The sequence below is a fragment of the Aplidium turbinatum genome, chromosome 13 (genome assembly GCF_918807975.1).
Source record: "Aplidium turbinatum chromosome 13, kaAplTurb1.1, whole genome shotgun sequence".
Lineage (NCBI taxonomy): Eukaryota > Metazoa > Chordata > Ascidiacea > Aplousobranchia > Polyclinidae > Aplidium > Aplidium turbinatum.
This window is the reverse complement of record NC_137484.1, coordinates 17279093-17294996: the sequence shown is the minus strand read 5'-3', so window position 1 is coordinate 17294996 and position 15904 is coordinate 17279093. Positions and strand designations below refer to the sequence as shown.

Here is a 15904-nt window from a genome sequence, read left to right as displayed (position 1 = left end):
ACAAATTTTCATTCAGTAAAATGCCTAGGAAACTAACAGTGTTAAGACGTTCAATGGGTTGATTGTACACAGATAATGTATGGGTGAAGTTAAAACACTTTGTATTATTATTATTGTTGAATAATAATAAAAGTTGTGTAGTGCTGCTGGTATAGTCAACTACAGAAAACAGTTCTTCTTCTTTCATGGTTGTACTTGGTTCCAAGCATTGACTGCCTCTTGTATAAAAAGCTTTCAAGATTCTCGGTCTTTTGCAGTGTGTATTAGGTGTATGTTGGTGTTGGTTTTGTCAGATTGTTGCTTTAAAATCTTTGTCTGCCTTGGCACGTTTCCTTTCAATTTTGCCTGCATGAGAGCCGTGTCTTGGAAGACAGTTAGCAAATGTTATGTAGAGCATAGTTAAAGAGTACTTGTAGGCTAGGTGTAAGACAAGTAGGCTACACGCGCAAGTAAACAATACTATGAGCAAGCAATCAATATCCTGGCAATGAATATCCTGATACCAATAGCGCAATGCAGGTTATCATACTAAGGGTTATTATATTACAATCGGTGCCAATTGTCATTTTATTATTATTATTTATTTGCGTCAGACAAAGCTGTCCATATCCAAAACAAAACAACGAAATAATACACAAACTGCAAATGCACAAAGGTCACAGAGAGCCTCTTTGGATGCCGTCGGTTTAAAAGTTATGATATATCGGTTATGATAGAAATTGCTGTATTTACGATAAATAGAAGCTCTTCTACAGTACCCTAATGTCAAGTTATAAAAAGCATTTTCATTCCCCACTTTAGATATTCCTGGACACTCAGTGGACAGTATCTGTAACTTTTCTCATGTAACGTTATTTAAAGAAGCAGCATGGGCTGTGTAGCTGCTAAGCATAGAGCATCACCAAACGGTCAGATCCAGCTGGGATAAACACTGCCCTTAAATAATTGTGTTGCCAAAGTATTAAAAAAACAAACATTATCCCTGCCCTACGCCTAGGACCATCTTATTCTTATATATAATTCTTAAGCTTATACTTAGTCCATAAAATACGCTTTTTGGGAAAATGAATCAGACTATGTAACCTACTGTGAAACCACAATGGAAATATTCTTATTTCTAAATAGTAAATACGATGTCAACAAAAGACGTATGAACAGATGAACAGATTTACCTTTTGATTCAATAGCCTTTAATTTTTAGCGATACGATTTGGACGAATGCCAACAGTAGAAAAAGAGCACATTTTATTCGACATTGTTGGCCTACGAAATCCCGAGTCAAGCTCGGTTGCGAATCCGGACCTTAACGTTAATCACTTGTGTTTTATTGAACGTTTATCAAATTTATTTTCGCAACATTTCTCCACGACCAAAGAAAAAGCAAGTCGGATATGGAATAATCGTAAAAGGCTGGATAGTCAAGTGAGTAATAAGCTAAAGTTAGGTATTTTGATAGAAGCTTAAGTTTCATTAAAAAATGAACTAAAAATGTATCATAATAGGTGTTGGTAAAAATAATGGCAACCTTTTCACATTTTCTCTGATGAGAAACAACAGAAACTGAAAAAGAATGCAGCCTATCCCACCTCATAGGCACAACCTTTTTTCATTGTGTTTTTTTTTTAGGAAAAAAGTTTTAAAAAAGTTCCAAGTTGCTTTTCTTTTTATGAGATCTTCATATGGTTCTTATATTTATTAACAAATGCAGCCTTTGCTGAAATAAAATACCAATTTTTCTCAAGCCATTCCAATATAAAAAAGTAGCTTTTTTTGTGGAACTACGCAGTCTTGTTTCACACATTAACCTACATGAAAACTATGATCTCTTGAAAGATGTTTTGTTTTGTAGGCTACAATCTCTATCATGTAATCTAATATCAAGTCTTCGTAATTTTATTTTCAGATCAAATATTTATGCCACATCAATGATGTATTTGAAGCATTTCCAGATATATTAGAAGAGATAAATGATATGGCTTCAACATCGACTACCGATGAAAAGCATGTTACATGGACAAGAGGTCTAGGAGGTAGCTTACTTGTGATAAACAATCTTCTCAAGGGTCGAGAAACCATTCATTGTGGTCTCGTCTCGAAATGTAATAAAATGCCGTGTTCGTGTTGTTTTCCCGTAGTTGAGATCTCTTTGTATATAATTTTCTTTTTTAAATTGTTTTTAAAGGGCCCAGGATTTCAGCTTTCCAGACAACCACTTTATCTGGTCAAATCTGGTAACGACCTGGTCAGATCCGTAACGACCTGGTGAATATCTGAATCAGATAAAGTGGCTGTCTAGGTTGGTACCCAACCGACTTGTTTTCTCAACAGCGCTGTAGCCCACAGCACACCAGCACACCTATATTGTTTAACAGCCTTCATAATGGAAGGTGGTAGGCTATAGGCTACTGCTTTTGAAATATCTCGTTAAGATTTTAGGCCAGGCCTCACCTAAGACTTTTTGACTGGTATTAGTTTATTTCTATTCGCCATGTCAGAAAAGATTTTGACACGGACTGATATAGGCTACTGTGAAACAACTATTGAAACATTTTATAAAACATACATTAAACGCTAAAACCATTATCTAAAACTGACCCCTTTGTATTAGGGTCACTTACTTGATTTTTAGGCCTACTAGGCCTGTCAAATTTATCACATAGCTGGTTCATTTATCAATGAGCTGGTCATCAAAATTAGAACTTTTTGATTGGCTAAATTTGGTCGCTTTAAATCTTAACAATAAAATTGACCATTTCTATTTTTTGAGAAATATTTCAAAAAATATTTAAATAATTCCAAATGATGCGGTACGGTACTGGTAATTTTCGTTTAGTCACTTGTACTTTTTTAAGAATTTTGTGCTGCTTTTAACCATGATAGCAGCTCAATAAAATACAGCATTACTTTTTGATTTTTAATACGCCTACCCAGCTGTTCTTCGCTTGAACATTTTTCACAGTCAAATTACTTCGCTTTTCACCAAATCACGCAAGCCACAATTATTCTCGTTTGAGGCACAGTAGATTATACAATAATTGATGATGTGGTCGGTGGTTTGTTTCAGCATGCTCCATTCACAGATTGCTTTAGGTGTTATATCTTACGTCCAGTTGAGCGGAACAATTCAAGCCTGCCCTTGCAAGTGCACTCTGGCGGCAGTGTGGTTATATATATTTTACGTGTAAGGATGGTTTTATTGAGATTTTAAATGTTAATTGGCTATGTAATGAAATTCTGTCTGCCTAGTGGACATTCTAACTAATTTGATTCATATTTTTTGTTATCACAGGCAAGAAAGACTTAAATTTGACGCAAAAAAGTGGTTCAGGCAACTACCATAAAAAATCAACCAGCAGTTCCTCATCTGCACTAGTTGATTGTGATTTTGATTTGATTCATATTTTTTGTTATCACAGGCAAGAAAGACTTAAATTTGACGCAAAAAAGTGGTTCAGGCAACTACCATAAAAAATCAACCAGCAGTTCCTCATCTGCACTAGTTGATTATGTTGAAGTGACGATTCGTAATCTTCTTTCTTGCATGTCTTCAGAAGAAAATGAGACCTGGGTCAAATCTCATGATATCCATTCCGCAAGGAACTTTTCCTCAACGTCAACATATCCTTCAAGTAACTCTGGTAAGCATTTAGTAAGACTTAGTAGCCTACGGTAGGTAATTTTTATAACAAGTGAATGTTTTCTTGATTGATTGAATCTTTATCCTCGGAATGAGAAAGCTTCTTTGAGAGCTTAATCCTGGCAGTTTCGCATACTTGTAGAGCAGGGCTACTCAACTGGCGGACCGCGATCCGAATCCGGACCTTCTTGGTGCTGATGGTGGACCTTGAGCTTTTGGAAGAATAACCTTATTGCCACGTTTCAGGGCTTCTTTAAACAGATTTCTACTGGGAGGAAGCAACTTTTACTGTGATTATCCTAGTTGCTGGTGTGCTTCGACTCCCAGAGTCCCCAATAGTCACTCCCAGATAGTTTAACTTTCGTGGTTGCGTGTAAAATAACTTATTTACCGGACCGCTAAAAATATTCAACTTGTTAAACTGGACCCTTGTTAAGACTAGTTGAGTAACCCTGTTGTAGGGGCTTTGAATCATTGACGCAGGCCCGGTCACCGAGATTGGCAGAGTGAAGTTTCCGATTGTTGAAGTCTTATTATTTAATATTAATAGATTGAGTTTCACTTTTAGCAGCATGATCGTTGCTTACTTCTCAATGTAGATATTAACGACTTGTTTAAGCCTGATGCTGCGAGTTAGTTCGCTGTGGTAATAGCGAATTGCACTAGCTTTCGGAACACAATTTCCTGGTCATGTGCTATCACGAATAGTGTTGAAGTCAGTGTGAGTCGTTGTTTTATGCGGCTCTTTTGTTTGGCTTGAGGCTGCTGTCTGTTGAGTTTCTGTGTTGTTAGGCGTTATTGCTGTGACATCTTGTTTAATCAGTTGATGAATAGATTAGGTAACGTAGTTCTTCCCTTTCGGCACGGTTGTTGATCTTTCAACTTTGTCTGCTTATGAAAATGGCCTCTTTGAAGCGCAGTTGTACCGCGTCGTTTTTCTCTGGCAATGATCGTAAATTCAAAGTCGGCGAGGTACTGTTGTTGATGATCAAAAACCGAACTTGTATCAGAATTAAGGTGTTCTTTCATGCAGGAGTGGAGTGGGCGGATCGTGCTGCCTATGTAGGCTAGCTTTCCCTGCATTTCTTGCATATTGTCACGATTTCTTTCTATCTCTTACCAGGAAAGAAACTTGGAAAGGTTCAACGACGTAGTTTAATGGGATATTACCGAAAAGCAGTCAATTAAATGTCGAATAGTTCTACTAGTGAAATAATATATGAAAATTCTTGAAGGACTTTAACGAAGTTCACTCACAGCTTCCCATGTAACTCTAGTTTCGATCACAATTTATATCAGCACCAACTCTCATCTACTTGTATTCAATTACTTCAACTCTCAACCAATAATCTTTGCACCTATTACCAACCACTACAACAACAATCTACAACTCATAATAATCATAATAATCATTTACGCAAATTACACCACTATTTATAGCAGGTTGTTCTGTCTAGTAACTTCGAGAAGATTACGTAATGTTACATCATAAGAAACAACATCTGGCATTTGTAAAAAACAAAAGAACATTCCAGATTCGCACGTCAACAAAATGTTTTAGAAATACGTCACATAATAAAGATTTTACAATCAGAGGTTACTACCGGACAGTAACCGAAAATAACATATAGCATAAGAATTCCACCATTAAAACAGCACGCTCGGCCTTGCACATTGATTGTGACACATATGATTTTGTAAATACAATTCTTGGTGGTACACATGTCGTCGCTCCGTACTGGGCAGTCTTGTATCCGGAAAGGTTCGGATGTTTGCCGTTTTTGAAGGGCGTTTCGGAAGGTTCGTGAGTGTTCTGTCATAATAACCAGACATTTTACTTTCATAAGTTTTAATTAACTTAAAAGTATAGTACATCTAAATACAGAACATAAATACATAGGTAAATAGAAAAGAACATCATTACTCTGTAGGCTACTCAACAAAAGGACCTAACACCAGCTAACAAACTCAAGACTGCAACAAGTTGAAAACATAAAACGCCGCGGGTACCAACAAAGAAAGAATGCCTGCGTCCAAAACAAATCAATCATGACGTCACACACACGAATCAGAAGAATGCAATTTCACTACAGTGAGCGTCGAAAGATGCGGACTGGCAAATCCAGGTCTTTGAAGACTTAATTTGCCAGGATAACGAAGTAATCGCATGTTATGATTTATGCGTAGAATGCAGCTATGAATTTTTATTAACCATTCCATATACCTTACTAACCATTATTATACCTTATACCTTTATTATTTATTATTATTAAATTATTATATTATTATATTATTATATTATTATATTATCATATTATCATATTATCATATTATCATATTATCATATTATCATATTATCATATTATCATATTATCATATTATCATGTTATCATGTTATCATGTTATCATGTTATCATGTTATCATGTTATCATGTTATCATGTTATCATGTTATCATGTTATCATGTTATCATGTTATCATGTTATCATGTTATCATGTTATCATGTTATCATGTTATCATGTTATCATGTTATCATGTTATCATGTTATCATGTTATCATGTTATCATGTTATCATGTTATCATGTTATCATGTTATCATGTTATCATGTTATCATGTTATCATGTTATCATGTTATCATGTTATCATGTTATCATGTTATCATGTTATCATGTTATCATGTTATCATGTTATCATGTTATCATGTTATCATGTTATCATGTTATCATGTTATCATGTTATCATGTTATCATGTTATCATGTTATCATGTTATCATGTTATCATGTTATCATGTTATCATGTTATCATGTTATCATGTTATCATGTTATCATGTTATCATGTTATCATGTTATCATGTTATCATATTATCATATTATCATATTATTATATCATTATACCTTTATTAACCATTCCATTAACCAGTCTTAGGCTACTGTGTGATGTGCAGTCTGACCATAGACAGAGCTCAACACCTGCTCTCCTGAGCCACATCGAAACGGGCTTTTGCCTGAGGATGGGTTTCTTTTATGTCCGGTTTTCTTTCTCCATCGTATTATTATTATTATTACTGCTCATTCACATCAATATTGGAACTGGTAAATTCAATCCGCAACACTTTTCATTAAGCTGTCATTCATTACTACAATTGTGCTTCTCTCTGTTTTTGTTTTATTTTTTGCTATTTGTTTTTGGGTTTTGTGGTCGTGCTAACTAGGCCTACTGATATATAGCCTACTATATAATTTTTCATTCAGGCACGTTTTTAACCTTTCAAGATTTTGCCACCTTTTCCCGTTCATTAACGTGCTGGTAGGTCTATATCGATTTTTGTAGTTAGTATCTTTTTCATCCCGGACGCGTTAATGACGAAAAATAAAATGATTGATTGATATACCGTATCTTGATACGTATTGACACGTATGTAGTGGTAGAAATATAAAGTAAATTGATCAGTTAGCACTGTTCCGCCATTTTATGTACGTAAGCTTGTTTAGCTTATTGATCAAGGCTTGATTTAATATTTTTTCTTGGCTACATTTTTTGACGTTTTGATGGTAAAATAATATGATGATAAATGTAAATGTATTGATAAATGTGTTGATATAATGATGATAAATGTATTACAACAAAGAAGATTGATGATAAATGTATTTGAAGCTGCAACATTTGACTTGTTTGCCTACTGGAAAACCAAATACACCACTTTATGTTGAACTGCAAGCTTTGAAAATCCACTAATTTGCGTGACTAATTGAGAAATCTGTCTGCAACGACAGAGTTTTTTTTCATTTTAATAGAAAAAAACAAGCAGGTTATGGATCAAACAGGGTCCGCAGATATCCTATGCAAGCTTCAAGCACATTATGATCGGCTGCAGTCATCCTTGAATTAGATGATTGGTTAGACTTATTTTTGGCATAAAAATATAACACTATGCTGTACATTAAGTATAGTTAGTATATAATGTATAAAACTCGGCAGTAAATGAATATTTCTACTGATAAATTGATTTTAATATCAAAGTATATCTAAACTTTTGTTTAGCAAAGCAAATAACCCGTAAATAAGATTTAATCGACTCTTATTATTGCAGTCAGTGTGTTAGCCAGACAAGTGGATGAACCAACAACTTTCAAAACAATTTTTATGGATGAAAACATTGATGTGTTAACAACCAGAAAGTTTGATTTAAATTATGTACCTCATGTTGAAACTCCAGAATTGTTGGAAATGAATCCATCTCTTTCACAATATTTTTCTTTTAATGAGGAAATAGTTGAAAGTAATCCTGAAATTGATTTCGATCACCTGAATGCCGATATTTCAGACATGGCGAGCCTTGCCATGTCTGGAATTGATTGTGACATTCATGAAAAGTCTGGTGGAGAAGCAGCAAAGTTTCTTGATACCGGTACTTCTCGTGTTTGCGAAAGCCAGCTCCAAAACGAACGCAATATTTCTGTGTGCAGCAACTCATCTGAAAAGCAGGTTTGTAGATAATTTTTTATTATATATTGTGTCCGAATACTCGTCTACAGTAGGCCTATTGTAGATTGCACGTCAGACAATAACAAGCATACTCTCAATCAAGAGTGTGCAAACTTGCAGAACTGCTGGTCAAATGCAAAACCAGCTTGGTTCTCGGGCCAAAACTTTTGTTCCACATAGACTAGGTAGTGTTTAGCACAAAAAAAGCGATTTTCTTCCAAATCGATATCAATATTTTGACTGACACATTTTCTTCTGCATAAAGTTTGAATTTTTTTTTTATGGGAATGTACAATAATTGTACATCTGCAATATTTTTCCTCAAAGTAGGCAAAGTGCAGTAACATACATCAGCACTGTCACAACTAGGCTACGGTATATCTGGAAAGGAACAAAACTACTGTACTATGACGAATGTGCAAGCAATAAATTACTACTCAGCTACCTCACGCCTAGCTAGCCCAATTCCCACTGGTTGAACTTGTCGGGTTGCCAAACAAAAAACAATGTTACTGAACGTTGCAAACTTGAAGCATAAATTGAGGCATAAGTCGGTTTGCACACCCCTGCTCTAAGCAGGGTTGGAAGTCGTTAGTCAAATAACAACAACTATTTCACTATTCGGTAGTGCCCAAAAAAGCAATGACTTTCCGCTATCGATACTTAAAAAAAGCAATGAATAGCCATTACTAAAAATATTGTATTTGTGTATTCAAGACCAGTGATGCCAGGTTGTTTTTTGAAAACAAGCAAGTGAATCTAAAAAACAGGCAAATCAAGACAAAAACAAGCCCAATAATTTGCAACCAATACCAATTAGCATAATGCACGCCGTTTAGCAGTTTAAAATTTTCAATACAACCTTTGCAGTCCATACATCACGTTTATTTCAAGAATGACATTTGTTTGTGCCATTCCAAGCAATAATTATCTTGAAAAAAAGGGATATAATGTTGACTACAACAAAAACCTCGCAATTTCAGTGTCAAAGACAAGTTAAAAAAAAGTTTGGCTGGACAAAAAACAAACATATTGTTAATGTTTCTCTGATTGTTTGACTGATTATTCAAGTGTTCGCACAAATAGATCTCAAGAGCGATGTAGTGCATTTAAATGAATGAACTGAAGTGAAACTATTGGATATTTCTCACGAGTTTTGAAGGTTGTCGACATTTTGTTCTTGAACAGGACTCATTCCCGGCAGCAGTTGGGTCGGTTCAATATGAACCGAGAATCGAATTATTCCAGTTTAGGAAACGTAATTAAACGGAAACTTTTAATAAACGTGTTGCAAAAATATCGTAATTTATTTGTTGATACTATATAGTTCATGGTAAAAGTGGAATGAAATGATAAAAGACTATCTTCCATCCCATCTTCTAAGTCTTCCATCCTTTTCCATTCTTGATATTTTCCACCTTCCATTTCAAAATCTGTCTTCCATTCCATCTTCTATTTCATGATGCCATTCCAGCAAATTTCCTGGTTACGGGCGCCTGGATAACTTTTAAGGCTCTAAAATATTCCCTGCCCTAAGTCCAAAAGCACTCCTGGGACTACTCATCTTTAAAGAGGAAAAAAATTGAACTCTCATTCCATAAATAGTAAATGTTAAAACTAGAACTTGAATGAGCAACGTAATACTATGCACCAGTTGGACCGGAAATAAATTTGTCTTTCATGTGCAGTATCTAACCCTATACAGTATACAGAAATTTTAGTTTAAGTCGTTTTCTTAAAAAAATAGGCTACAAATTTCAACTCGCAAGGGTTAGATTTAAAAAAATTTCACAGAAAACTTTAAACATACTGTGTCCTAGTTTAGTGTTAAGTGCAGGGAAGGCTAAAGCAATTGTGATTTTGTCAGTGATCGTATGAAAATAAAAACATACAATCAAACGAAATCCTTGAGATCAAAAAAACCTATTCAGTTCTTACAGATTCTGCACAGATAAAATTTTTCGTTTTTAGACTTTCAGTGGTCGTTTAGTTAAAGCCCTGTACAGCAAAATGCAACAAGGCTTTGTTGTCGGAATTAAAGAAATCTGTGAATTTGTCAAACACATTCCTCACTTTTCAAACTTGGACACTTGCGATCAGGTGGGTGTGAAGTGATTGCAGTCGAAGTGTCACTTCCTCGCTGAAATTTGATATTGCTTTTTTATTGCTTTTAGCTGCATGGAAATCGTTGTTTCATCCAACGGCTAGGTCCGCTGAAATTACGCAAGATTTTGGTCACTTGATGACGATATGTACAAGAAACATCGCTTAGGCTGCGTGTAAACATCGTTGTGTTTTGAAACGTGAAATAGCAGCTACTTTGCAAAAATATAAAGACTTTAACTTGTAGAATCTTTTGGTAAAATATGGATGTTATGAAGCCATCTTCGTGATGATGAGTGCTCTTGTGCATGACAAAGGAATTCTGTTCCCTCTCATCAACACATATGTGACGTTTCAATTCATGGAAGAGGTGACAAAGATAATAACATGAATTAAGTTTTATTTTGTTCGCATTGTGACAACAGGCAGTAGCCTAGGCTACATTACGATAACATATGAAACACAACAGGCCACTGCAAACAGCAAAGGAACATCATATAGTCACTGAGTCAGCTGCTCACATTATGATGGCATACTATTCGAGTGTCCTGCCAAGACACAATCGTGTGCTGTGGAACGGTGCCTTTTTCGAATGTGACACAGACTTTTTCACCACGCAGCCGACAACAACAGTGTCTTATTTGTCAAAATTAGTTTAGCGTCGCTTTTTGTCATTAGACTGTAAAGTGAAGGAAAAGATCAGTGTTTATCAGGTATTTTAAAAATTGCGCTTTACATATTATTATAGCCTAATTGCATTAGTCACGGGCCTAGAGCATGCAAAATTGCACATACAACTCTGCTGGGTAACTCTTGTAATTAAACAAAAAAGTAAAGTTGCTACGCTTTATGTTATCCAGGTAATATGACTTCAATAAAACGCTTCAGGTATGTCTTACTATGACTAAACTTAAATCGTCTAACCAGAAGAAACAATAGGCTACTACGAGAAACAAACTTTTTAATGGCCCAAAACGGTTTTGATAATTTTATGGAATTTAGGCAAGCGTAAAGCTGTAAAAATTTAAACGTTTAATCCAATTTTTGAAAGTTTTATTACATTTTCGTATTCTAGTTAAATATACCAGAAGAACAAACGACAAAAATAATCAAGTTTGTTGAAAAACTGGCTTCATTCCAATTGAGCGATGTTGAGATGGCGTTGTTTCTCTCGGTCATCTTGTGTAGCACAGGTACGTATAGATACGACAATGTTTTCTGATATCAAGTGTTTAATTTTATAAAACTTATTAACTCACGCTTCCATTCATTTTACTTAATTTCCATATTCCAACCTTCACATTATTAAATAACTTCGTTCACTCAAATCTTGATAAGATCAAACAACCTAAGCTTTGGTACAGGTTGAGACTGTTCACATCAAACTTACAGAGCAACATTTCAGGTAACGAGGTTCAATAAGCAAAATATTTATCAGTGAAAACTTTTTGAATGGTTATCGTCAGTGATAGAACCTGCCTCATAGTGTAGTCATATTAGGGTTTGACCCGGAAAAAATTCGTAACTTAACAAATTTGGTACCAAAAGAAGAAAAATTTTATGTAGATCATCATATCCAAAATCCTCTTCAATTGGCTTTGAGCAAATGGAATAAGGGGCATTTGAAATTTGCGTCTAGCTCCCCCTAACGGAAATGAACTATAATCATCTTTTCTAATACTTCCATACTGATTTCTGATTTGTTTTTTCAAATATCGCAATGTGTAGCTTTGTAACAACATTTTGGTAAAAAATTCTGAATGTGACGTCGTGATGACGTCACAAGAATAATTGGTATATCGTAATTACTCTTCAATACTAGGGGATAAATGGAATGCAAGAATACTCCCAGTAAAGCCACTTTTTCTTTTCGTTTTTTACTTTGTTGAATACAATAAGTTTAATGGGGAGTGATGGGCTACTTAAAACACATGTTGCGCCATCTAGTGCATAAAATGTAAATGTTGACAATCGAGAATTTCCAGTGAATGCAATCGTTGGTTTGTGCGCATTGTTTTGTGTTCACTTACTTGAGTAAACCTTTCAGAGCATTTAGAAAATCAATGAAAAATTGTATTACTTGCAGTAGCAATGGCGTCATAATGCACTGGTTAAAAGGAATGTTTTATGGACGATCAGGAATATCACTGTTATAAGGTAAATAGTAAAATTCAATATCAATCTTTGCAAATACTTATCAACAATAATCTACATGTCAAACCAAACATATCATATCAGTAGAATGCGTTTGAAATTAATTAAAATTGTTTCAAAAGTTTTGTTTTCATGATTTCTTTTCCTGACTTGTAAATCGCTTTTTTTTTGCAACCAACACTTCAAAAAAGTTAGATTTTGAATAATTTTGACCAAATTTGAATCTGATATTTATTTTTCAACATTAAATATGTTTTTATCCGGTTCCTCGTCACTTCCAACGCTGTCTTCGTCTGATGAAACTTCGTCTTTGTCATAATTTTCACAATCCACTCCATTGCAATTAGCCTACCACACGCAGAAACACATGGTAGCCCGTGCCGCCTACAGCTGCAAACGTTGGTACTGCAAGAACTTTTCTTAGTGACGTTACAGTTACATCGTACAAAGCGAAGAATGTTATCAGGAGCCGCACTCAAATCTGTCAGAATAGGATTGTAACTCCCATTGGATAATTTCCAGCCCCAATCGAGCGGATTTAGTTCAACGCTCATCAGTGTTTTCCATTCAATCACCTGCAGATGGATTCGAAGAAAATGATACTTTGCAGCATTTTTGGTTGGAGCGAGAGACTGTGGCTTGATTGTCGTTTTAGATGTTGCTACTGCCTTCATAAACTGATGCTAGCGCAAATCTTCTATCGCCTAGTTTTCTTTCCCACCATAGCTAAAAAGATAAAAATTGTAGCCTATATTAAAACTGAACACACTTCTTAAACTTTTATTGATGATTTGGTGGTAGGAACTTGACATTATCGTTATAATACTAATGTAACTTTTTAAGTTACCTAAACATTAACAATTTAAGTCATTTTTGTTCTACTTCCTCTGCAGTGGCTGTTTCGTCTTCTAATACTTTAGCAGTTTCTTGGAACACCTCCCTTGTCCCAAACTTCTTCATGGTACTAGTTTTTCCTGACATAAAAGATTATAGATATAAGTAGCCTGTGCATAGCTTAACCGAAAAATTAGTAAAGAACGAAGGCAATTCCGAATATGTTCTTCGTGCACAATTATATTAAAAAGAATACGATAAGGCTTATCTAAATACAATATTTCGTAAAGTAACATTTACATTATTCAAGCAAGTAAAACCAAGTTTATCATGAAAGTTCCTAGTTGCCAAAAACAAATTGTAGGTTACCTTGTCCAAACAATGCACACGTAGTATTGCAACCCGACCAAGCATGGATGAACAAAATATGACTTGTAATGACTGGTTCGTCCCTCTAAGTTGTTTACAGAGACTTAAATTTAGAGAGCTTGTAACATAAGTTTCCCTATCCTTTCTAAGACTTCTTTTAACACACAATTTTTGAAGTTGATTTGATTTTCTTATTGAAGGATTAAAAATAGTCTTTCACAAATACCAAGCAGTAACACCAAAAGATTTTAGCCATCCGGACGGCAAATAACAGAAAACTGGAATGATTGAAAGTAAAGTGAACAGTGCTGGCTCTACCTTTGAGAAGGCGCCTTCCCGCAGGTAAAGCGCTAACAAATCAGATGACGCGTGCGTAGAAACAATAAACAAATGAGCCTCTGGAACAATGACATCTCCAGTTGATTTGACAAAATCTTCAATTTTCCAGATTTCTTTATCACCTTTGTTGCTAGCATCACAAAGCATGTAGAGATGCATACCATTTTTTCAGTGAAACATCAACAACACTAGAATATCAGTGTCAGCCGCTACTACAACCACATCTTTGTTGTTATCTTCTGCATACTCCAATGCTGCTGAAACGATTTGAGTGTCCGCATCTCCCAAACTGCTTCGAACATCATGACCTTCTCTTCGCAGCTCGTCTGATAGGAAAGATATGAACTGTGATTTATTCTGCTCGTTCTTCAAAAATACTTCTTGGTTGAATGTTGGGATCATTTCTAAGTTATCCAAACTTACAAAGGCACTGATTTTCCCTGTTCTTCGTTTGTGTTCATGATCTTTTACGTAGGGACCATTATCATATCCATCAAAAACTATACACGGTCGTCCATATTTCTTGTTTACATACTTTGTGTATTGATCCAAAATTGACCGATATGGACGATTTTTGAGCCACTTTACTTTATGCAGCAGAGCACCTCCATCCAGTATATGAAATGATTGATCCCATATGTAGGTGGAGGATGTGACATCTTTCTTTAAAGCCTGTCCCAGTTTTGCTTTGCTTGATTTTCGCATCATCGAATTCTAAAACAGCGAGGTAGGAACGGCTGTCAGCTCATATTGGAAATAGCTTTGTATATCCTCTTCTCTCTCAATCAACACAAGCAACCTGGAAAATAGGAGCAATGGGTCGACATGCACTTTCTCCTTGTCGATTCTTACACCAATCTTTAGTGCTTCCAGCGTCTTGATCTGATCTCTCTTCTTAATTTTTGCTTCTGAATACGAAACACCATCTAGTTGATCCTGGATTGCTTCACCAACACTTTCTGCATCATCACAATTGATTCCATCTCCTTCTGTTGCTGTAACTCCTGTTGCAATATTTCTTAGTACAGGCTCAATTTCATAGAAGGGGTTATGGCTTTCAATCCAAGATCGAATCTTTACCAAATCATCATTGTCTCGCTTCATACGGCTTGTTCCTAATTCTGCATGTTGATTGCTTGTTTTATGTGTGTTCCCAGTTAATGTTGTCATAGCGTCATGTATTGAAGCGCAAACATGCATCGTGTGTACCCAGGTCAGCATTACATTTTCTGTCATCCCTCTTCCACGGGTTAAGCCACCACGTGTCTTCAGTGAGCGCATAAACACCTGTTCAATCGACAGATCAGTCCAAATTCCGTTCCAAAATCGAGCGCTTCGTCAGACAACATGATATCCGTTGAGCGTGAACTGTTCATGCAAATCTGGGAATGTTGATGGGAAATCATTCATCATTTGCAGATAAAGTCTGGCACTCTTTGCGTAGTTGATATGACCTTATTCAAATACCAACAAAGATATTAATCATTAGAAATCCCATATGCTGTATAGCCTAACTATAAACAATCCGGTTTACATCGATTCGAAATACAGTAGAATCAATGTAGTAGCCTACCGACCATACCAACAGGAATGCACGTGTCTGACACTCTAAAGCAGTTTACCTTCAGACATCAACTGCTCCTCGTACTGAAACGGTACAACTGTGATTGTGAACTAGGTGATCATGGTTTCATCCGGTTTGAAGTTCAAGTCAGTCTACGCACAACAAAGAGCCTGTAAATTACGTCGAAATTGCATGCTTTTATCACCCAGATCACATATGACAAGCCGACAATGCTGAAGTAACCCAGTTTCACATAGAAAAGAGATTTCTGGTCGTTACAATTATATAAGAAGACTTTGCATTGCATTACACATACAAATTGTTGTTTATTAATTTTATTTTTTTCTGTCGTCACTATACAGTAGGCTATATGAATCCGAAATTTTGTTTTTGTACATCATTCGCTCTGAAGAT

General features: G+C 35.5%; 1 protein-coding gene across 1 annotated transcript; it reads left to right on the top strand.

Annotated features, from left to right (window-relative positions):
• The first annotated feature begins 1218 nt into the window (after positions 1 to 1218).
• Positions 1219 to 10621, top strand: LOC145781698 (uncharacterized). Its single transcript, XM_082593370.1, has 6 exons — positions 1219 to 1422; positions 1904 to 2030; positions 3417 to 3638; positions 7733 to 8127; positions 10099 to 10227; positions 10478 to 10621. The coding sequence occupies exons 1-6, from the start codon at positions 1219 to 1221 to the stop codon at positions 10619 to 10621; spliced, it is 1221 nt and encodes a 406-aa protein (XP_082449496.1).
• Positions 10622 to 15904: the final 5283 nt, after the last annotated feature.